At 47.4% G+C, this 25,162-nt stretch overlaps 1 protein-coding gene across 9 annotated transcripts in view; it reads right to left on the bottom strand.

Moving 5' to 3' along the window:
• ELAVL2 (ELAV like RNA binding protein 2) overlaps window positions 1–25,162 on the bottom strand; it is a 558,243-nt gene that overhangs the window by 48,693 nt on the left and 484,388 nt on the right. For all 9 annotated transcript variants that reach the window (XM_085641341.1, XM_085641347.1, XM_085641342.1 and 6 more), the window contains one exon: window positions 24,569–24,794. In XM_085641341.1, the coding sequence (XP_085497467.1) occupies window positions 24,569–24,794 (226 nt within the window). The remainder of the gene's footprint in view (window positions 1–24,568; window positions 24,795–25,162) is intronic.

Genomic DNA, 25,162 nt, shown 5'->3' with positions numbered 1-25,162 from the left:
TGAACACTCGGGGAGCAGAACGAAGGCCGAATGGCAGGGGCTTTGAATTGAAAATCCTGTCCGGCAACCCTGAATCGGAGGAACTTTCTGTGTCTTGGCAATATGGGAAGATGAAAGTAAGCATCTTGGAGATCTAGCGTTGTCATGAATTCTCAGTGAAAGAGAAAAGGTAGGACCTCTTGTAGGGACAACATACGAAAAGTTTGTCTCTTTATATATTTGTTCAGGGCTCTCAAATCCAAAATGGGACGCCATTCTCCCGACTTCTTCTGAATAAGGAAGAACCTTGAGTAGAACCCCCTGCCTTTCTGTAGTTTTGGCACCACTTCGATCGCACCCTTTCTCAATAATATGTTTAGCTGAATCAAAAGCTCTTTCAAATGTGCAGGAGGGGGACCTCTTGGTGGAGTATTTGGAGGAATCTTTATAAATTCCAAAGCGTGTCCCCTGCGCACAAGATCGAGAACCCATTGATCTGTGGTGATTTGCGACCATTTGAAGAAGAAGCGGGAGATTCGACCTCCAAGTTTTGGAGGAGTCCGTGAGTGAGGGTAAGGAGAGTCACTGTTTCTTTGAGGAATCCTTTCCTCTGTAGGAAGATTTGCCTCTGTATTGTCTGTAATTGGAGGAATTTTGCTGCCGATAAGATTGTTGGTTTTGCGAGGAATAGCGGCCTTGTCCTTGCCTGTACTGGTTGGAATTCCCTTGAAAGGAAGAAGAGGAACCACGACCTCTTGCGCCCCGAAATGGCTATTTTTTTAATTGTAAAGACCCTAGATCACGAGCTGTGTCAGTGTCCTTCTTGATTGCTTGAAGGGCATCATCTATATGCTGGCCGAAAAGGGATTCGCCGTCGTAAGGCATGTCCAGAATCTTCGTTTGCACCTCTTGACGAAAGGACGTTGCCCGTAACCAGCCCTGACGCCGGAGGACTGCAGCGCCAGCCAAAAGACGGAAGCCAGAAGAGGACACATCAATGGCGCAATCTATAATTTCCGAAGAAATTCTTTCTCCCTCTTGGAGAATCTTCAAGGCCTCTTGTCTGGATGATTCGGGAATAAGATTGATCAGAGATGAAATGTCCGACCACATTTGGCGATCGTAGCGGCCTAAGATCGCCAAAGAATTGGCTGCTCGTACCGTTGCCGCCGCCATAGTGGAAATTTTTTTCCCTATACCATCCAGCCTTCGACCTTCGCGATCTGGAGGTGCCGACAAAGGAGATGAAGGATTTCTGGATCGGCGTTGGGCTGCCTGAGTGATGATGGAATCAGGCTTTGTTTGCGAAGTCAAACAGGCAGGAGAATTTGGAGGAGCCTTGTACTTTTTGTCGATTCTAGGAAGGATTGCTGGAATCGAATTAGGGGTTTGCATTAATTTAAGGCCCTCTTGCCATATGAAATCAATGATTGGAATGCAGCGGACCTGCTTTTGAGGTTGGTCCTTAAAGTCATATAAGAAACAATCCTCCTCTCTAGTTGGCATAGGGAGGTGAAATCTCTTAGCTGCTCTCTCCATGAGCAAATGGAAACTACCAATGTCAACTGGGGGAGAATCCAAAGGAGCGGGATCAGCGGGAGAAGGAGTTTGGATCTGATAGTTGTCCCAGTCGGAAAGGAGGGAAGCATCATCCAGCTCACCTTCCTCTTTGTCAGCGTCATCATCCTGTTCCTTGATAACATCTTCAAGCGTGATAAGAGGAACCCCAAGACATTGTTCACTAGTCACAGGCGTCGGTGTGACTCCTGGTTCTCTATGAAACACAGATTGTTGAGGTGTCTGCGGTGTTGGAGTGGTATGCCCAGACCGTGGAAAACGGCGATTATAATCATCGAGCATATATTGCAAATTGGAAATCAGACTTAAAGGCAATTGTGCCATAGAAGGTTGCGGAAGTGGAGGCGTGTCATAAGACGAGAAATCATCTTGTTGCAAATCCTCCTCATCATCATCATCTGTGTCCTGACATTTAATTAAGAGCTCGGAAGGACTGCGAGCAGCCCGAAATCTGTCATCCTCATATTCATCATTGTCAGATGAGAACAGTAACTCAGGAGGTTGCACAGGTGGTTTGAGTGGCATTAGGGTCTCCAGAGACGATTGCCGTCGTTGAAGTAGAGAGGTTGAAGTGTCTAAGAGTAGCAAATCCAGAATTGGAGCTGTAGCCGTCGTTGCCGGTGCTGAAATTCGCCGTTGAACTGCCGTCGGGGACAAAGCCAGCGTCGGCGACAAAGCCAGCGACAAAGCCACCGTCGACGACGAAGCCACCGTCGATGACAAGGCCACCGTCGACGACGAAGCCACCGTCGACGACGAAGCCACCGTCGACGACGAAGCCACCGTCGACGACGAAGCCACCGTCGACGACGAAGCCACCGTCGACGACGAAGCACTCGTCGAAGACGTCTGCTTCTTCTTATGCTTGATACTCGTCTACGACGAAGTTAAAGGCAACGTCGACGAGATGGGTCTCACCCTCACAGATACCAGCGTCGACGGTGAAGACGCCGACGACATGATCATTGCTGGCTTCAGAGACATAGATGCCGATGTTGTCGATGTAGGTGCGACGACGGCAGCTCTCGTCGACGGAGGAAGGCTTGATGAACTAGTCGACAAGAGGCAGTTTTTGAGGTAAAAACTGCGTAGACGGAGTCTTAGACGCCTGAGAATCAGATCTCGGGGTCGTCAAGGAAACAGACTCTTGTGGGGGGAAATCACCCCTCTTGAAGTTGAAGGTTCTCCATGATGTTTCTTCACCATCTTAGGTCGAGGAGAAACTTTTTGAGAGTCAGAAGACCTCTTCAAAGAGGGAGCAGTTTGGATGGAAGACACACTTTCCACATCAGAAACAGGATTTTCTGAAGTCTTCAGCTTCTGTAGCCACAGAAGGAGACACCCTTCTCTGTCCTTCAAAGTTTTCTGTGAGAAGGTTCTACAAATTTTACAGTCCTTTACCAAATGTTCAGGATACAAACAATAAATACATTTTTTGTGAGGATCTTCAGAATGAAGTCTCAGTTTACAACAGCTCCCACAAGGTCTGAAGAGGGATTTCTTGGTTGAAGACATCCTAGACTCAATCTTCTGTGAAATAGGAGATGAAAAAACTGAGCAAGCTCAGGGAGACTCCGTTCACACGACGTGCGGTAGAAAATCTGAGAGCCTGAGTCTCTGGGGAGAGGGTTCTAGAGAGTGCAGACACCTGATTGGCTGGATTTGACCTAGAACAAAACGACAGTGATATGTTATAGAAGTGACAAGTTGTCTATCCATGAAAACTCTATGGTTTTTTCTTTCCTGTAGGCCTAATAGGCTTGTTTTATTACTACATTGCTTTGTTATGTACCGTGGGACTCCCACTTCGACGACGGGGAATATTCAAGCATGTGAATCTATGAAAGACACCCCAATACTGGAGAACCTGCATCTTCGAAGTGGGATGTTGGGAGGCGTGGTATTAAGTTCCAGACAATAACCATGTCGGATAAAGTCCAACACCCACTGGCCGGATGCTATTGACTGCCATGTGGCTATAATGTTCTGTAAGCGACCTCCAACAGGTACTGTATGGGAGGTGGGGGTGAAGGAAGTCACTGTTTAGGGGTGGATGTTTCACTGCATGGGGAAGCAACGTTGTCTCTACCCATGGCATTGTCGCCCCAGTAGGAGCCTCTATAGTAACCTCTGGATAAGGTATACTGATTTTGGCTACATTGGTAGGAGGTGGTGGCTTCCGAAGTTGTGGTTTTGGAACCCCCAAGATAGCTGGAGCAGCAAAAGGAGCCTGAGGTACAGGTGTCTCAAGGGTCCCCATGGCCTTCCCATTTGTGTCTTTAATTTTCGCCAGGGCCGAGTCGACTTGGGTCCCAAAGAGATGCTCCATATCAAAGGGTACTTTAGGAGATTCTGAAATACGCATCCATGCACAGCAGCGGAGAAGGATGCCTATGTTAATCCTTCTTGCTGCTGTGTCGGCAGTGTCTAGGGCATATGACATAATTAGGTCATAATTCAAAACATTTTGAAGGTTCAGGAAATTGTCTGCATCAGACTCAAATAAGGACTTCAGCCTTCCAGAGTACTCAATTCCAGGTAGTGGCATTGCCGGGGAATTCTCCCAGACCATAGGTGGATATCTGGGTATCCCGTAACAAGACACAGGCTGGACTCTGCCAGATCTAGGAATCTGCACCACAGGAGTAGAAAATGGAGCTGGAGCAGCTAGAACCAGCACTGCCTTCGGAGCAGATGTTTAAGTACAGCCATTGCCGGATGGGGGACAGGCGGGGGCATAAAGGGGTCAGTCTATCAGTTGAAGGCTCTGTCCTGATGAAATCAGACTAGGGGCCCTGAAAAATCTATGGGGCAAGGCATGCTAGAGGAACCGGGAATCATCCTGAGGAGTTGCAGCACGGACTCCTTGAAGGCCTCCATCTGCTGACAGTTGAATAACAGAATTGGAAACATTTCTAAACATGTCAAGACCAAATTAGGAATGGGCTCAGTCAGATGATTGGGACAGTCTGATCATTCGAGTGCACACTGTGCAACTTCCCTCTGAAAAGGCTTCTGACCTAATAAAATAAGACTGACATTTCACCTAAAATTTCAAAAAAGGACTGTTAGTCATACTTGAGCAAAGAAGCTGGGTCTGGTGGCTTAATGGACTAATGCGTCCCCTGTAGGGGGCTGTGTTTGACCTCAAGGTTATAGGTTCAAATCTCGGCAAGTCTACTCCCCCTTTCATCCTTCTGAGGTCAATCAAATGAGTACAACGGAGTTGGTTAACAAAAAGCAACTGCTATTCAGTGTCAAGGTATCCTGCGTGAACATGCGCTTTACAAATACACGTGGTATGTTAAAATGTATGCTTCCTGAGTCACTAACGTACATTTACCCACGCCCCACTCCTTCAGGATGAGAGATGCTGCAAGCAAGGTTTTTGGAGCTATGAGCAATTGATTCAAATCTCCAACCAGTAAGCTGTATACCTTCAGTTATGGGTCTTAAAGTATGATGGTTTAAAAGAGCAAACAATTCTTTCTAGATTACTGTGAATGTCATCTGACAATCTTCCACCTCTAAGCTTAGGTGTGTCCACATAAGAGTAGAAAGACTTAAAAATGTATTCTTGGCATAGTAAGGCAAAGGTTTTCTGTAAAGGTAGAGCCTCTAAGAGCTTGAAAATGTCAAACACTTATGATTGTAACCGGTCAATCTTTGACTGCTGAAGGAAAATGAAGGACTTTCAGATCTTAATTACGGTTTTTAAATACATTGTGTACTTGTCATGAAGGCCAGGGGAAAAACTGCAAGATCTATATCCCTCCTAAAAAAGAGGAAACATGGGTACAGTCATAGATCAAGCCATAGTCTAAGGTTTACCTCCAGTGCTAGGTATCTGTATGAAAGAATGTAACCTCAACACTAAACTCTTGCTGTGATATGATCAAGCCATACTAGTCCCCGTAAAAAATTAAACTTTCTTCCGGTCAGTCCAATGAACACACAACAGTCTGCTCAAAAATATACGGATTTGCTGCCTAGATATTGGAGCTCTGTGAACCCAAAGAAAACTTGATACCACAGATATTGGGTAGAATTCTACACTGTCCTTTAGGCCACAACTAATATCAACCACAAAGTAAGTTAATCACATAGCACACTGGGTTCTGCTTTTAAGCCGTAATTAAAAACAAATTGGAACCACTACTTCCATGCAGAAGGGCTAGAATATAAGGGTCTACCACAAGGGCTTTTGCCAGGGAGAGTTAACTAGAATGTGAAAACCCAGTAAGACGTACTGATTCAAGTAACTGAGCTCACACTAATGCTGAACCAATTAGAATGTTCAAATATAGAAACAACCCTTTCGAAACTACGGAATTCATATGGCAATAATCGCTCATTAGGAACAGTTACAGAAACTAAAACTATAGTAATAAGCCTGCAATCAACTGATGGTTAGCAAAGCCATCAGAGCTGTTTCGTAATATAGTGAAAGATCACTGACCATTTTGCATGTTGGAGAATATAAGCAAGAATACTCTGAAATGGATACAATATTGTATGGCAATGACAAACCTACTCTACACCATGGCCCCATTTCAAGGACTGAAAAATCAAACGCATCAACTCTTGTTTGTACTATTACTATACTAAGGGTGATCTCATAAAGCAATTAGTGGTAATAATGAAGATGCTTTAATTCTATGGAAGGACTGGAGTCTTCGGATTATGCAATCACTTTCAATGCTTTATTGCACAGCAGCCATCTTCAACAACTTCCTTAGACCAAATTTCCCAAACATCCTTGGGAAAAAGATCAATAAAAAACAAAGAAGGGACAACATATCCCATAGTCCATCATGGCCAATCACAGTCCAGGGACCCTCTCTTAGTCCGCCCTCGCTGTCTTGCTCATCCTTTTTTTTTTGCTGCTCAGCAGCCTGAGAGGAGTGTTTTTCTTTTGTTCCTCAATTGTTGACTGGTTTGCTATTGCCTAGGCGGCCGCGGGACTGCCTACCGCGTTCCGCCCGTCTCTTGTGTTTTCGCTTGCTCATTGTGGTATTTTTCATCTGTTAGTGCAGCCCTAGCGCGTTGCGGCAGCTCACCTCTTGTTTGACGCTTTCGGCCTGGTCGGGTGGCCGCCTCAACACGCTCCCGCTGTTTCCCATGCCGAAGGATTTCTGGGCGTGTATGGAGGTGTGAGCTCCGGCTCATTGGTCTCTTTCTCTACAGTCTATGGGTCCGGTTTTGGTCTTACACAAGCCCTGCAGTTGCTAGTGCAGTTGCAGGCGCGGTTGCCACCCCCAACCGCTAGGGGCGCTGTCACAGTTTCAGCACGTCAATTCCTCTTGCTGACATTCGCCCGCTGCCGTTGCCTGCCTTCCTAATCGTCCCCTGGAGACTTACACCCTCTTTGGAGGGTCTGTAGAGCTTGCTCATGCCTTGAACACTCGAATTCTCGAGTTGGTAGGTGTATTTTTCTCTTTGCTTGAGCATATTTTCTGGCACACGTTTTCAGGCTGAATTGGGGCCGGGAGGGACACGTCCCAGGGCAGACTCTGTGTGTCCTCCCTGCACAGAGTATTGGTGTCCCAGGGGCTCTTTCCGCTCCTCCTCTCCTCTATTAGGGTGCTACCCTATGAATTTGCACTGGTCCCCAGCATATTGATCGCACTCAATATGCTGTAGGGGGCGCCACTGGTTTTTCTGGGGTCTTCAGTGGTCTCTGGGCATTTTAGCATGTCCCAACAGGGAGATAATAACTGGGGGACGATACCCTTGATAATTTGCCTTGGGATGACGATTTCTAGAAACTCTAGCAGTTCTGTGCGCAGTGGACCACGCCGGCGCCCTCACAGCGGTCCCTACTAGCGACCCGGTTCCCGCAAAACGTCCCAGGGTGGAGGGCGTTGATCAAGATGCCTTTGAGCGTCTGCGGGAGGCCTTTATGGTCCGCAGCACTCCGCAACCCCCTCCGGTGATCCCTTCTTCCCCGGTAACACCCGCTGATCCTCCTAGCCCAGCTCCCGAGGCAATAATGAGCAAGGGGATACAGATGATGAGCCGGGTCCTTCCAGACTGTGGCGGCCAGCCGCTTTACCGACCCCTTCGGGCACTCGGGCTCCTACTGGAGATTCGGATATGCTAGACCCAGAACTTGTCATGCATCCACGGTCCTCGGAATGGACGCCTTCTGTAAAGGTGGCCAGTAGGATCCGCACGCCGATGGGCAAGGAGGCTCGCAGCGGCCTGCGGGCCGAATGCCCTCGACCCACCCTTGATGGGAAAGTCGCGCAAACGCCTGAGCTTGACCCGTGAATGGCGACTTCTCGCGAAATTTATTAAAGATCCAAGAAAGGGATAGATCGTTCCTGGAGGGCGTGCCTGGAAAAACTCCTGGACGCCCTCGGTCCCATGACTATGATATTAGATATGGCGGATGATGCCAAGAATTCGGGATCCCTGATTTTGCCGGAGGCCCTCTTCGGGATGGGCGCAACGGGCGATCGTTTTCTTAGGCAGTGCAAATTGTGCGCTCTCAACAGAATGCAGGAGGTCATTCCTGATTAAGGTGGACCCGAAGTTGGGGGATTTGGCAGATTCGGAGGCTGGAGCGGTTGCTCAAGGAGTTAGGGAAGTTTGTAAATACTTTCACTTCGTTAGATCGGGCCCAATCCTCCATCAAAAAGGTTTTTCCCTCGCGGGTTTTCCGTGGGGCTGGTCGAGGCAGGTGCCAGGGTCCCAACTCCAACTCTGCCAGGGGACAAGGCTCCAGACAAGGGCAGTACCAAAAGCAGGCATGGTACTCCAACTTTTACCCGTCCCAAGGTCGACGCTCCAGGGGCAGAGGTTTCCGCAGCGGGGATAACTTCGCTAATACCTTTAAGTGTTTCTTCCCCTTCTGAGGTGAGAGTGGGGGGTCGTTTGGCCCGTTTTCGGAGAGTATGGGGGTCGATCACGTCAGACGCCTGGATCCTGGACTGTGCAAGGGTTTCAAATAGAGTTCTGTGGCAAACCCAGTCAGCCCTTCCCACCCAATCCCATTCGGTTTTCCTGGTCCGAAGAGGTCTTAGACAAAGATGCGGTTTGCCACACAGTCTTAGATCCTTGCGGGTTCCTCAGCAACATGTTCGTGGTGGACAAGACGGACGGGGGGCAACGCCCGGTGCTCAATCTGCGCGATTTCAACAAAATGGCTGGTTTACCGCCATTTCAAGATGGAGGGTATCCACCTCCTTCAGGATATGCTCCGGCCCGCGGATTGGATGGCCCGGTTGGATTTAAAAGATGCTTATTTAGCCATCCCTATTTTCCCTCCTCACAGGAAGTTTCTGCAGTTCCTCTGGCGCGGCCAGGCGTACCACTTCACCACCCTGCCTTTCGGGCTCGCCTCCACCCCCTGGTGCTTCACCAAGGTTCTCAAACCGGTGGTGGAGTACCTCAGGGCGAGAGGCACGCGCCTCGTTTACTTGGACGTATGCTCTTGCTGGCCCAAGATCGGGGAACGCTTCGGGACCAGTTACAGAAGGCCGTAACTCTGTTAGAGAGCTTAGTGTTTGTCATCAACACCAAAAGTCCCTCTTAGTGCCTGCTCAACGACTCATCTTTCTAGGTTCCGTGGTGGACTCTACGTCGGCGACTCAGTCTTCCCTCGCAGAAGGTGGCAAAGATTCGCCACGAGCTCCGGCGCACTTTGGCCAAGGGCAGGGTTCCCCTGCGGCAGATAGTGTGCATCGTCGGATTATTGTCAGCCTCGATTCAGGCTATCTTCCCGGGACCTCCTCACTATCGAGCAATGCAACGGCTCAAAGCCAAGCACTTACGGAAAGGGCTCTCTTACTCCCATCCAGTCTCCCTTAAGGGGGAAGCGGTAGAAGAGATTCAGTGGTGGCTCTCCCTCATCGAAGCATGGAATGGGAGAGCGATCTTTGGATCAACCCCAGACCTGTTCATAGAATCAGACGTGAGCAGGTCGGGCTGGGGCGCCAGGTGGGGAGATTTCTCCACAGGCGGTTCGTGGTCCCTTCAGGAACAAGGGCTTCATATCAACTGCCTAGAGCTTTTGGCAGGTTCTTTCGCCATGCGTTGTTGGACCAAGGAAAGGGTCCGGTGTTGCGTCCTTTTAAAGATGGACAACGTCTCGGTGGTCAGGTATATAATAAATCACCTGGGAGGTACTCGTTCCAGTGTGATTTTGGACCTGGCTGCGAATCTCTGGCAGTTTTGTCTCAACAATCGGATCTCGTTGACAGCGGAGTATCTCCCGGGTCGGGAGAACTTGGTGGCCGACTGGCAGTCGCGTCATTTTCGGGATTCCCGTCTGTGGAAGTTACATCCGGACGTTTTTTCTCGGGTGCAGGACCTTCGGGGTCCTTGTTCTGTGCATCTTTTTGCTTCCAGGTTGGATCACCAGCTTCCTCGTTTCTTCAGCTGGAGACAGGATCCCTTGGTGGCGGCCACGGACGCGTTCCTGCAGGATTGGACGCAGGAGGACCCGTATGCGTTTCCCTCCTTCGCCATGAACACTCGGGTGTCTGCCCAGATACGGTGACAAAGAGCCCACATGGTCCTCATCACTCCCATTTCGAGGTCTCAAGTGTGGTTTCCGGTTCTTCTGGAACTTTTTTGGGATTCGCCAATCCCACTCCCCCTCTTTCCAGAGCTCCTCCTCAATCCCGACGGAGTTCCTCATCAGATGGTTCTCGAAGGCTCTCTCCATCTCATGGCGTGGTGGATTATAGGGGACGATGGTCGATCCCGGGCCTTTCGCAGTCTGCTGAGAACCTCTTGTCCAGGGCCTGGTCATAGAGTACCGTCAAGCGTTATCGCTCAGCCTGGACAAGATGGTGTCGGTGTGTGCGATGGGGTTGTAAACCCGTGGGCGCAGACTTAGTCCACGTTTTGAATTTTTGGGCACACCTAGCTCAGCAGGGTCTCGCTTACTGGTCGGTCAAAGCTTTCCGTTCGGCGATCGCAGTGGGGCATTATCCACTGGATGGGAAGCCAGTGGGAGAGCATCCTTTCGTTTGCAGGCTCTAGCGAGGTCTGAGTTTATCGCTTCTTCCGGAACCCAGGTACTCGGAGCTCTGGGATGTCAGAGTGCTTAATCTGTTTCTTTCATGGCAGCCCAATGAATTTCTTTCCCGCAAAGAACTGTCTGCGAAGTTGGCGATGTTGCTTTGTTTGATTTCATGCAGCAGAGTTTCGGATGTGCGCGCACTGGATATCACAGGCAGAATCTTTTCTCCTTCGGGTGTTTGTTTCACTGTTAGTCGCAGGACTAAGACACACATGCGGACTAATGAGTACCCAGCGTTCCCAGACTCTCTGTATGGTGCGCTGCCTGAAGGCATATGAGGAGATGTCGGAGGAGCTCCATCCTCTCGATTGCGCTTAAAATGACCCACAAGGCAGTTTCATCACCTATCGCATGCTGGCTGCGTTGGGTTATGAAGGAGGCAGGCATTAGCCTACGGCAGTTTGGAGCTCACTCAGCCAGAGGCGCCATGGCCTCGAAAGCTTTTTCTCTGGGAGCTCGTTTAGAGGACATTATGAATGCAGCGGACTGGTCTTCAAACTCCACTTTTAAACGATTCTATTTTAAACCGGTCATTGATATATCCCACTTGTTGGTAAGTAAGCTTTGAAGCCGCATAATCCGAAGCCTCTGGTCCGGCCATAGAATGAGAAATTTCCTAGCAATCGTAACGGAAAGTTTCAATTCCATTAAGGACTCGGAGGAGGGGATTATCCCAGCGCAGATCTCCGAGAGATTACCAGAACCCCCAGCCCCCCCCCCCCCCCAGGAAACAGGACACTTGATCAGGAAGATGTTGCTTCGCCGCAAACAAAGAAGATGAGCAAGGCAGCGAGGGCGGACTAAGAGAGGGTCACTGGACTGTGATTGGCCTAGATGGACTGTGGTATATGTTGTCCCTTCTTTGTTTTTTGTTATTGACCTTTTTCCCCCAAGGATGTTTGGGAAATGTGGTCTAAGGGATAAGTTGTTGAAGATGGCTGTTGTGCAATAAAGCATTGGAAGTGATAGCATAAGCCACGCCTCCGAGTCCTTAATAGAATTTAAACTTTCCGTTACGATAGCTAGGAAATTTCTCATTCATCTTTAACAAGATTTCTTGTAATATTGAAACAGCAGCAGCAATAAAAAGGGCAGGTAGAATGCAGCAACCTAAAGGAAAGATTAATCATCTTGGGGGAAATACTTAGACTGTATGCATTTTAATACAGACTTATCAGGTGCACCATTTGAGTGCCAAACTAAACTTGAAACTTTCTTTTCCTAAAGTAGTATCAAATCTCGGCTAAAGCATTACTCCAGTTACATACACATTTGAAAAGCTCCATTGTTCATGACATCAGGGATCAAATACAAAGCATCACATACACATGAGATGATGATTGTGCTAAAAAGTAATGTCAGTACTGATAAGCAAAGGATGTCAGAGAAAATACACACATATATACATACACATTACCTACTGGCGGTTGCCAGTAGGTAGTTATAGTTAGGACCTATTTTCCATAGGAAATCCGCAACTTTCTATTCCCAATAAGTCTGGCGCCGGTTGACGAATCTTCGCAAAATTTTCCAAACTTTTGGCCAGCTCCGGTCCGCTCCGCTCCTATCCTGAAAGTCTCGGGGTGATTCGTCAAGCGGGGGCCGAGAAAAAAGGGGGGTCCCAAAACGTGTCTTCCCCATGCATTTTCCCGTAGGACCTTTAGCCGCAGCTACAGCCCGAACTGCTTAACGGAATTACACCAAATTTGGCAAAGAGGTAGTGCTCAGACTCGTGCCTCTTGCTTAAATGGTGTCAATCTGTTGAGTAGTTCCTGAGAAAAGTACAGTTAAAAGTACATATATATCTATGGCCTCGGAGGATCCGCGCACCCTATGCACAACCTGAGCGCACCCTGCGTGCACCCTCCCGTTCACGCGCTGAATGTTAATTGGCTGTCAAGGGGTTGTCAACATTCGAAACCAGGAACTGTTGGCAGCCATTTTGTGCCTCGGTAGAAGCTAGGCTGAAGAAGTCTGTGGAATAAGTGTGTAAAACATATAAAGGGGGCAGGGTAGAAATAGTCTGACCCTCTAGACCTGCTTAGGGGTCACAGAAGGACTCCCAGGGCCTTTTTTTTTTTTTAACAGCAAAATGCGCGCTGGATGTGAGGATCTGGCCGTAAGAAACAACGCGCGGGCTCCCACGCTTCTTTAATAATTATCCCCTGGGGGGGCCAAATCCCAGGTGCAAAAACCGTAAAATTTAATGGGGGGCCCTCCAAGCCCCGCGGCTTTATTTATTGAGGGAGGGGGGCTGCGTATCCCCCCTCCTGAAGCCCTCGAGGGCCCTGGGGACCGCCACCCTCCAGGGCCGGCTCCTGCAGTGTCCTGGGGCGCCCACCCCAGGACACTTGTTTGCTATGAGATGGCGGGAGTCTCACGCCCTCCCATAGCAAACTTCGTTTGGATTTTGAGAGAGAGCAGGGAAACCTGCTCACTCTTTCAAAATCCAAACCATATTGCTTTTCCACACAGGGAGAAGCATGTCAGCAGCTCCCCATGTGGAAAAGCAATGCCGGCTCCCGAAGGACGCGGGGAGCCGACTGGGACCGTGGGGACGTTGGGGCTCCCCCCACGGTCCCCAACGTTTTTTATAAGCCCCGGGGATAATAAAAATTAGTGATAGGGCCTATTTTTTTTTTTTTTTACGGTAAAATTAGGAGTCGCGCATCCTGGTGTGCACGGGTTGGGTGCACGACTCCTCTCGCGTAGGGTGCGCCATTCCTCTCGCGTAGGGTGTGCGACTTCAAAAAATAATTGAAAAAAAAATATTAACCATATAGTTTAAAAAATATATAAAAATAAAATAAAAAATAGAGTTTAAATAATGTTTACAAATATTTTTTTTTAAATTCTCATTAAAAACATGTAATTTTTTTAAAAAAAATATGAAAAAAAGAACTAAAAAAATGATGAAAAACAGTATAAAAACAAATAAAGCAATTGATACACGGAAAAGTAAAGATTTAGAAATCCTATGAAATTCAGTAAAAAAACTATAGGTTAGAGATAAGTTAAAGATAAGAATTAGCATTTAAAAAACCTTTGAAATTCACTGAAAAAACCATAGGTTTCAGGCATGTTATAGTTAGGAATTAGCATTTAAAAAAAACATAGAAATTCACTGAAAAAAACATAGGTTTCAGGGGCTTTATAGTTAGCCGGACATTTCCCTCGTACAAAACTATTGAAATTTCCCCGTTATAGTTAGTTCAGCTAACTATAACTCGCGCCCCCGCAATGCACTGCTGATGACGTCCCATATTACATCACTCATGACATGGTCATGGGACACGATGTTGAAGCAACAGCCTTACACTTATCCAAGTGAGCCCTACAACACAATGGTGAATCTTTATGGATTTTAGATATCGAAATCCATCTTTAAATTTTGACACTATAGATCCAACTGTTAAAGTACTAGGCTTATACTCATTATACGGCCATATCTTTTCTAAAGTTTTAACCAAAAGCCATCATTGGTTTTAACCTGTGTAAACATTCCCCAACCACGGACAAATGAGGTGGAGTCTAAAAATGTCGCAGGGATCGTAGAAGAGATAGAATTTACTCAATCTCGTTAGGCAAGGAAAATTTTACTTGCCCTGTAAGCATATGTTTGTGGCATGTAGTGTGGCAAATTCACATGCTATGCATACTCCTGCCATCATGTGTTGGGTTCAGATGTCTGCAAGTTGTTTTTCTACTCTATATTGGACCGGATTACCAATTGAACAAGTTACTTACCTTTGGTAACAATATATAAGTAAGAGACATATTAGCTATAGATTCCTTACCTTAGAATTACCCCAAGGTGTCAGACTGGATCCGTAGAATTTTTTCTTCAGCAGTACCCCTGGCGTCCATCGACTCCGCGTTCACCGTGGTCGCCAGAATGACGTCGCAGTATCTACTTAGACGCCGCACCCTGCACACTGTCAGTTCTTTACACGGCATTATGTGCCAGAAGCGCAGAGCCATGCAAGACACTGACCAATGGTGCACAAAACTAAGGCCTTGAAAGGGCGTCCCTTACTCTAGAAGTCAGTTTGTAGAGCGGGGAGGATGGGTGGGGCGGTAGGGAATCTATAACTAATATAGGTCTCTTACAGATATATCGTTACCGAAGGCAAGTAAAATGTTTATCTGAAAGAGACTATTAGTTATAGATTCATTACCTTAGAATAGATACCCCAGCAATACCAACACAGGAGGTGTGTCTGCGAACTAAGTTCACACCAAAAAGTCCTGGAGAATTGAACGGCCAAAGCGGTCTCTCCGGACCGGACTATCCAGGCAGTAATGCTTAGTGAACGTGTGCAATGATGCCCACGTGGCTGCCTGGCAGATATCACCGAGGGGGACTCCACGTTCCAAATCAGTAGTGGCTGCCGTCCTCTTGGTGGAATTGGTGCACAGCCCTACTGGAGGTTCTTTTTTCACCAAGGAGTAGCAGATCTTAATGCAAAGGACGACCCATCGAGAGATGGTCCGTTTTGGCACATCCCGGCCTGTCTTGGTGCCCACATAGCAAACCGAGTTGATCGTCCACCCGGAATTGTTTTGTGCGATCCAAATAAAAGGATAATGCACGTTTTGGATCCGGACGGTGGAGTCTCTCCTCCTCCTTAGAAGGGTGCAGGACAGAAAGAAGGTGGGTAACGTGATGGTCTGTCCTATGTGGAAAGAGGTAACCCCTTTAAGAAGAAAAGAAGGTCTAGTTTGAAGGTCAACCTTGTCCGGATGAGCAGCCAGGAAAGGAGGTTTAGAAGAAAGAGCCTGAAGCTCACTCACCCTGCGAGCAGAGGTGATGGTAACCAGAAAAGAAGTCTTTAAGGTCAAGAGACTGAGAGGACTATTATGTAGTGGCTCGAAAGGAGCGCACATAAGGTAAGTTAAGACCACTGGTGCATTACAAAAGGAATAGGAGGAAAGAGGTGAGTAATGCCCTCAAGCAAGGGTGTGGAATTTTATAAAATATCTACTTGTTCAAGGGCCAGGTTGCTTCATAAATCTACTTGTCCTGTAACAAAATCCGCTCGTCCCTTTTGTGCCATGTGATGTGACGACAAATTATAGGAGCTATCATTATATAAGAGCTCTGAAATAGCCTCTCTGATTATGCCAGGGCTCTTTCCATAGTAGGGTTTGAATACTAGCAATTCCCTTATGTTTCCACGTTTCCGCAGATGTACATACTGGGGCTGAAGGTAATGGTAAGCAACAGTTCCAGGGTTGGAATGCCCTTTTGAGTCTCTGCAAACCTACTAATTGCATGTTTTAAGGTTTGTCACCAACTCTTCTCTAATATTTTCCCATACTGAGAAAGGTTGGAAATGTACTCCTGACAACGGCAGACAAAACTTTTTCCAAGGTTGGGAAAAAAGTTGGAGGCAAAGTGAACATGCAAACACATGAGCAAATCTACTCCTGCGTATTTGCTCTTGCTAAAATGCAGTTCACAAATATTTTCTACGAGTACTGTTTCTTGGCCTACTTCTGTAAAGTCTTGTGAATTCACGAAAGCTGTATATCTGCAATTAACGAAAGGACATGGGTGCACTTTTGAGACTTTATTTAATAATTAGGCCCCTAATCAGGTCTGGCGTTAACAATGACCGTTTGTGTTTATTAAAATTTTGTCTCTCTCTCGGTCTATCGGCTAGCTTCTCTGTGAGTGATAGCATTCTGTTCTTTCACAAGGAGCATATTGACAGTCGTTTTGTTCAGTGCCAGGAACTACTGAGGCAATGTATGATGAGACCAAAACAATGTTTGCTTTTGCCAAGGTTTGTTATAATGGTGAGGGCCTGGCAGCCCCCACACCAATATGGTTTTCCAAAAACCATGCCAAATCAAGTCACGCATTGACTAAACCAAAAGGCTGACCAACAATTTCAGACCTACTGGCTTTTCCAATGCTTGTTTACTTGTATGTTTCCCATAATCTTATTAAAACTGGCTACACTGATTTTCCATTATGAATATTTTGGGGAAATACTAGTATACATCAACAGACTTTACTTAATGATGCTGTAAAGAAATGGTACCTAAAATTTTACAGAAGTTTAGCGAAATGTTTTTGCATTTTTTTGTGAACATTTTATTTTGAAAGCAAAGAATCATCCATCTTGCTTTCAAGCTTCTGCAAATATTTGCATCTGATCAGAGAGCATTCTGGGAGCATTCTACCTAGCCTCATATTGCTAAACATTGAAAACGTGTGTACAGATTTGTATACCAGAACCACTGTCAGAAGTGCAGTTTGAGCTTACATCTACTTGGAGAGCTCACACTAATAAAGGCTTTGCATTAATGAACTATAAAAACAAGTTTGAACAGTATTAACACATAGGCACGAATATTACCTTAATTTCAGGCAATGCCTTTCCTTGCTCCATAATATGGTACTGTAAACTGGCAGCCAAAGGGTTTGGACATACTTGTCCCAAGGACAAAATAGACATGAAAACTTGTTGCCCTTGACCCCAAACAATATGCCCCGGGTGCCGGGCTATAGGAATACCACATCCCTGCCTTAAGAAATCTATTTACAATAGGAAACTTAAAAAGAGAAGGCTGATAGAAAGGCCGAAAGATAGCCTTTAAGGGTGCCCAGAGCAGAGTCCTGCTGGGCCAAGAAAGAATGAAGAGGAGAACCTCCGAAAGAGTGGCTGTGCACTATACCACAAATTTGTTCCATCTACAGGCATATACCGTTTTAGTGGAGGGACACCTGGCTGCCAAGATGACATTAAAAACTTCAGGAGGAAGATCAAAAGCTGTCAACTGTCACTGCTCAACCTCCATGCAAGGAGGAGGAGGCTGGAAAGGTTCAGTGGAGGACTGTCCCCTGTTGCTGCAACAGAAGATCCTCCCGAAGAGGCAGTACGATTGGAGGTTCGATGGCCATGTTCAAGAGCTCCGGATACCGGACTAGATTTGCCCAATCTGGAGCCACAAGAATGACTTGGGCCCGGTTGCGCTTCATCTTCTTCAGCACTCTGGGTAGAAGTGGTGTAGGCAGAAAGGTATATAGAAGACCGCAACTCAACTCGCGTCAAAAAGCGTCGCTGAGGGAGTGCCCCCTTGGAAATTTCAACGCGCATAACTGCTGACATTGAGCATTCTCTTCGAGGGCGAACAGATCTAACCAAGGCTCTCCCCACTGCTGAAAAAGACCTTGCAACACCTCCGAGTGAAGATGCCATTCGTGATCCATCATGCACCGGTGGCTGAGTTCGTCCACCCTGGTGTTCAGGGAACCTACCAGTTGTTGGATCACCAGGGACATGCTCGGATGTTCCAGCCATGTCAAGAGGCGGAAAGCCTTTTCACATAGGGTCCACAACCCCCCCAACCCCCCTGTTTGTTGCAGTACCACATGGCGGTGGTGTTGTCTGTGAACACCTGCACTACTCTTCCTTTGACAGAAGGAAGGAATCCTTTCAGTACAAGATGAATCGCCAGGAGTTCCAGCAGGCGGATGTGGATCTTGGACTCCGCCAGAGACCAGAGGCCTCTGATATCCGCCTCTCCCATGTGGCCACCCCATCCCATTAGTGACACGTCTGTCACCACTGTGAACTCTGGTTGGGGAATGGAGAGGGATCTGCAGTTGACCCAATTCTAGTTTGTTAACCACCACTGCAATGGATGTGCAGTGCCCTCTGAGATCTGGACGACATCAGAAAGATTCCCCTGATGCTGTGCCCACTAACTTCAGGTCCCACTGCCGAGCCTGCATATGCCACCCGGCATAGTCCACCAGCAGGATGCAGGAGGCCATGAGGCCCAGTAACCTCAGGGTAATTCTGACAGAAATCCAGGACAGAGGCTGAAAGATCGGAATCATAGGCCGAATATCCCGGACTCGCTGCTCGGGAGGATAGGCCCGAAACTGCGCGGAATCAGGTGTGACTTTGGCACTTTAATGGTGAACCCCTGCGAATGCAGGAGGTCGGCTGCAGTCTGGAGGTGGGAGACTACCGCCTGGGGCGAGCCCGCCTTCAACAGCCAGTCGTCGCGATAGGGCAAGACTGGAACCCCTGATCTGCGCAGATGAGCTGCGACCACCACCATCACTTTTGTGAAAACCCGAGGGGCGCCGGTAAGGCTGAATGGGAGCACGGTAAACTGAAAGTGCTCGTGGCCTACTGTGAACCGCAGGAAACGCAGATGGGCTGGCAGTGGGCAGATGTGAAAATAAGCGCCCTCAAAACCCAACGCTACCATCCAGTCTCCAGGGTCGCGGGCAAACAGGACCTGAAGCCAGGGATCAACATTTTGAACGTCTCCTTCCGGAGCAAGCGGTTGACGTTCTTGAGATCCAACATAGGAGCAGGCCTTTGTCCTTCGTGGGCACCAGAAAGTAGTAGGAATAACAACCACAACCTACTTCGCTCGATGGCTCCCTTGGATAAGAGAGCTGTAACTTCCGATTGGATAAGGGCCAAGTGATCCTCCGACATGCGATGGAATTAAGGTTGCATGGATGGAGGGGTAGTTTTTAAGGGGAGAGAGTAGCCCCTTTGGACTATCTGCAAAACCCACCTGTCCAACGTGATGATGTGCCAATGAGGGAGGGGATGGTGGATCCTGCTGCCCACTGGCAACTGGTGGCCCTGAAAGATTGACCTAGGAAGGCTTAGAGGCTGCTGCAGAGGGCGCACTGGTGGACTGGCCTGCCCGCTGGCCCCCAGATGCACAGAGTTAGGTCCCACGTCCCTGGCCGCGCAAACGCTGGGTAGCTTGCACCGGCCTGTGGCCCTGGGTGGAACATGGTGGGGCACCCCTTCCGTAGCCACGAAAGGCAGACTGCACAGGACGAGAGGTGGCAGCGAGGCCCAAGGATCTGGCCATAGCTCTAGAATCCTTGAAGCGCTAGAGTTCACTGTCCGCCTTGTTGCCTAACAGGCAACGGCCATCGATGGGCATGTCCATAAGAGTTGATTTGACATCCCGAAAAACAGCAAGTGGATCTCAGCCAGGCATAGCGCTGTAGGGCTACTGACGTAGAAAGCGTTCTACACTGCGAGTCAGTGGTGTCCAGCCCACACGGATGGCTAACTGTGCTGCGTCTCTCCCCTCTGCGACCGCACAGGAGAGTTTGGCCCAGGACTCCTCCGGGCACTGTGGCAGCACTTGCGCAACCGTGTCCCACACAGTGTGTGTAACAGCCCAAGAGACATGCGGTGTTCACCAACTGCAGTCCTAAGCAGGCAATTAGTCCTGACTGATGCAGTAGGAAGCTAAAGGCCCAAGACCTCAGCTGCCCTACGCAACACCACATCGTAGGAGGCACCCTGCTCCGTGGCAACAGTAGGGGGAGAAAGCATTCCAAGGTCTGGGGAGGTATCCAGACCACTGGCCCCACCCAACTACTTTCTCCAGTCCGGCTCTTCAAGCTGGTCTGCCAAAGCGTCACCAGACCCCTCCCAGTCCTCCACACCCTCCTCTGGCTGCCACAACAGTGGTACAAAAGTACTGGTCGGCGCCGGTCCGGCTCCATGTTCAAGTCGAGGGGGAGGCTGAGGTAGACGCCGGCTGGGGACACAACCGACGTCGGAAGTGGCAGAGGCATTGTCAGAGGTATCGGAGCTAGAGGAGGCATCGTGAGATAGTCTGGATCTTTCCTGATCCAGGCCTGGATCCCTGGGGTCCTGCGGCGCCGAGGCCGGAGCCGCTGGCATCAAAGGCCTAGAGCCCCCAGCTGAATCCGCGGGGCCTGAAGGCACAACCGCAGAGTCGGGCTGCCCAAAGATGGAGTGGAGAGCTTCGTAAAATGCTCACAGTTGGGCAGGGGATGCTCCGGCTCCCGGGAAGGGAGGAAAGCTTGGAGCTGCCTCAGCAGGCTTCACGGGTGGAGCTGAGGGACAACTACCTTGCGTGTCCTGCCGGCCGACGAGAAGGCGAAGAGTGATGGTGCTTCTTCGCCTTTTTCATGTGCTTCCACTTACCCTAAGGGCGAGAAAGCAAAAGACACACAATTGATGGACGGAATGCAGAACAAATCAAAACATTCACCCCCAGTCAAGAGATCTGGGTTAATCCCATCATTCTTTTGCTCACCATGCCACCCCAGTTTAGACCTGGCCATATGCAAATCAGTCTTGACCCTGTGCCTCATGGGAACAGTCCAGCCCGAACTGCCAGGCCAGGTCCTCCCTGGACCGGAAACAAGCATCCTAGGACCGGTTTCGGGGTTTCACCCCTCTTCAGCCAGGATAGCCAGGGCAGTTTGGGCTGGACTGTTCCCATGAGGCACAGGGTCAAGACGGATTTGCATATGGCTGGGTTCAAACTGGAATGGCATGGTGAGCAACAAAACGATGGATTTAGGCCCAGATCACTGTACTGGGGTGAATGTATGACATTGTTCTGCATTCTGTCCATCAACTGTTGTTTTTGCATTTGTCACCCCGAGTGGGACGGGTATGCTCAGACGCGAGTCCCGTGCTCTTCATGCCACTGGAATCAAGCTATCCTGGCTGAAGAGGGGTGAAACTCCGAAATCGGTCCTAGGATGCTTGTTTCCAGTCCAGGGAATTCCTGGCTTGGCAGTTCGGGCTGGACTGTTCTCATGAGGCACAGGGTCAAGACTGATTTGCATATGGCTGGGTTCAAACTGGAATGGCATGGTGAGTAAAAAAGCGATGGATTTAGGCCCAGATCTCTGTACTGGGGTGAAGGTATGACATTGTTCTGCATTCTGTCCATCAAATGTTGTTTTTCCACTTACCCAAAGACAAAGACTTTGATGAGGAGTGATGATAGTGACTCTGCCACTGTTCCCACGTACTCCCTCTCGACCGGGACCTTGAGCAGCGCGGAGCTGACAGCCAGGCCTCCAGAAGCTTTTGTGACCGCTCCTGCAAAGACTTTGGTTCATGTCGGAGCACGACTTAGGGTTGTGGTCGCACTCCAGGCACCAAAGGCACACGAGGTGCGGGTCCGTGACTGACTTCAACTTGTGTCAAGAGTCACAAGGCTTGAAGTCGGTCAGACGATGGGACATCCCTACGTGCACCCAAGTCAAAGGACTCGAAAAAGATGCTGACAGAAGTCGAAAAATCACTAGTCAAAAAATGACTAAGGGTACCGCTCTTTCTGGATTTGTGCTGGCTGGCACGGAAATAGATAGAAGAACATCAGCGCAGAGGCGGCGTCTAAGTAGATACCACGCCGTCATTCCGGCGATCACGATGCTAACAATGAACGCGGAGTCGACTTACGAAAGAAAATATTCTCCGGATCCAGTCTGACGCCTGGGGGTAATTCTAAGGTAAGAAATCTATAACTAATAGTCTCTTTCAGATAGACTGACTTATCCAGGGAGTCCCTGAGGCTCAAAGTAACTTTTGGACATTGCATCTTCTCCCAGGGTAATTCAAATAATTTCATCAACTTAGCAATGAATTTGAAATAACTACCTGATATAGTTATCTACAACTTAGAACGCTTTCAATCTCCAAAAATATAGGTACCCTATCAGATGTACTGCCTGCCCTCAACCTGCAAGGTTTGACAAAGAAAACTTCTCATTCACCTTTTTTTTAATAGAGGATCATCTCTGTGATCAGGCATTAAAATGTTCTGGATGGCTTAGAGCTGAGATCTCTAACATTTTGGTGCATTTAATTAAAATGAGCCTTAGAGCAATGAATGAGATATATATATATATATATATATATATATATATACTTATTGGCATTTCAAATAAGTAGTAATATTGTATACGTTACATTCAAAACATCAAACTATTATCTTAACCATACGAATGTATACACCATTTAGCTGCCCCTCCCCACCCAACCTCTCCCACCCGAAGCTCAGTAAACTAAAGCTATGCGGGCAACTCCAGATTCCTGATTAGGAAAGGGACCACATTCTCCGTTCATGTGCCTACATATACGAATATTTAACACATGCTTTCTGTCCGCCCAGATACTCTTGGTGTGATGTGACCCTGTGTTTTGGCCCAGAGTTGTACCCGCCCCCTACGCTCTACGGAGGCAACTCATCTGGTGGCGTAAGCAGCTCCGCAAGCATTGCTGCCCACACTCTCAAGTCGTCACTCACTTTTTCATCCCTTCTGGTTGCCTTCATATGGCATTCTTCAGCGCTTATCCATTCAAACCTGCCTTTCACCCAGTCCTCTATCTTTGGGCATCTAGGGGACAACCATCTTATTACAATCCTGCGTTTGGCTAGCAACAGTCCCAGCACCAAAAATCGCCTGCTTAGTTTTCTTTTCTTACGAAACGGTATTAACCCAAACAAGCACTGCAATGGTTCCCTAGGTATCTCCCACCCCGTGGCAGTATTAAGTTTCAATGGACGGTCTGCCATTATTCATCAATATAGGGACAGTTACATAACATGCGTAAAAAATCCACCGGCTGCCCCAACCCCCCCAGACATTCTGGTGAACACTCCGGGTATGAAGACTGCAATTTTCTGGGGGTTAAATACACTCTATGTACCCCATTGTATTGGAGGAGCTTAAACTTCATTTTCATAGATGTGCCTTAGAAACACATAGGACAGAAAAAGATTGGGTGAAAATATATGTAGTGTTCAATCTGTGCCTCCCAACGCTCCTGTATCGTCAATATTTTTTTTTTTGGTGTGACCTCCCTCAGGGCCCCAGAGCAATGAATGTTAGATATTGTTACATTACCTTAACTGGTTTGCTTTCTATTTTACCTTAAGTTAAATAAATGGGATCACAACTCAAGGTATCTATGCCCCAAATGCAATTTTACCAGCCAACGGGGGATGTAGGTTTGCTACCTGTCAGAGTTTAATCCCCTACTGGATTCAGGCGTTTTCTCAGTATCTGCAGCCACACAATATAAAGCTACATATGATCCTGTGCTAATTATGATGGGATTTAGTAAATCAATTTGGAAACCTGTCTTTCTAGGGGTGTTAAATTTGCCTATTGCACAGGAATGGAAAAGTTCTTTACATGTAATTGAAAAAATGGTTACATGAAAGGTTTGCTATCCACAACTTTGAAAGACAGTTGTTTAAAACCAAGCCTTAAAGATTTTAGAGAATGTGGAGAACATTCAGATTTTATCTCTAATTTATGTTTAGGATGCTCATCTTGGCCCCTCACCTATGATTTTTCCACTCTAAGGCGTCCTGAAACTTATTATTTATCATGGCTGAGTGTTCATCTTTTTTCCTCTTCTGCTTGCCTCAAGGCAGGCTAAAGGACTAACCAATATTTGCAAAAAATGGCTAAAAAGAGGATACAACAGAGAGCTTTTAAGTATATCACTTTTAAACACCTTGGTTGATGTCTTGAACAGCATTTGTCTCCCAAATCAGTGGTTAGATTATGAAAACATAACAGATGCACAGATACTAAACTGTTAAGTGTTTGAAAGAGACTGGGCTGGTTGACGATGCTGTAGTCAGTGGACTAATCAAACATCAAAAACGCAGCATGTTATTGAATCGAAGGTTCTCTAAAACTGCAATCACAACTATTGCAGTGAAAACCCTGGGGAATAACAAAACATCTGTAATGGGCGACAGGGATGTTGTCATCAGCAAAGACTTAAGAATGGATTGAGGTAGTGCATTCAAGTTTATTTATGAACAGTAAGACTTAAGGATGTGTCGTATCCAAGGGTGACTGTTTTTAATGGAGTCAATGTAGTGCTAATTTGAAGTCTCTGTGCACAATCCCTGAGCCAACATCTTGCATGAGTGAGACAAATCATATTAACTGATTTCTGAAAGAAAGGTTTTGAAAAAGAATGGGTAAAGTAATCTGGGAACTTTGCTATTTCAATGAGAAAAACTATTACAATTTAATATACACAGGTTCTGCTACCTCACAATACACCATCCATAAACCTCAAATACAGGGTTGTTGTTATCGGATTGAGAGTTCAAGCTTTTAGATGCTGACAGTCAAGCACTGTAATCTGAAAACAAAATTACTAATATTGTCCTTACCTAAAACGTTGAGCCTGCTGAGCTAGCGGTCCTGGATACCTTCTGTTTGGGGACTGGTATAGCTGAGAAAGGATAGCCTGATTTGTTTTTTGGCTTGGATTGTTAGCAAATTTTACGGTGATTGGTTCTGTGGCACCTGGTGGTTTCTGGCCGTTGAGACCCTTAATGGCTTCTTCAGCTTCAATCCTTTTATCAAATCTGATAAATCCAACGCCTCTTGACACCCCTGAAAGTTGCAAGATGGGTAAGAAAGATGGTTAAAGAAAAACCTCAAAACATATCATACTCTGCAGCTTTGCTTAAGGGTATGTAATTGACTACATACAAAAAGAAAGTAGAAAATGTATTTAACAACTGGTGCATGCCAATCATTGTCCATGCAAATAGTAGCACACTGTACTGAAAACCATAATTTATAAGTTTGCAAAATACTGCTGAATCTTACTATGAATGGCCTGATTAAGTACGGAAGTTGTAGTAAAGTTCCTTGCGGAGAGAAATCATGAAATTTCTGTTAAATTTAAATCACAGCCACCTATAAGGGAAGCTGTATGTTCGACATGACATATTTTTGCAGGTTTCTGCTGTATTTTT

The sequence above is a fragment of the Triturus cristatus genome, chromosome 2_2, assembly GCF_964204655.1.
Source record: "Triturus cristatus chromosome 2_2, aTriCri1.1, whole genome shotgun sequence".
In the NCBI taxonomy this organism is placed as follows: Eukaryota; Metazoa; Chordata; class Amphibia; order Caudata; family Salamandridae; genus Triturus; species Triturus cristatus.
Note: the sequence above shows the minus strand (reverse complement) of the source record. Positions and strands in the feature narration are given on the sequence as shown.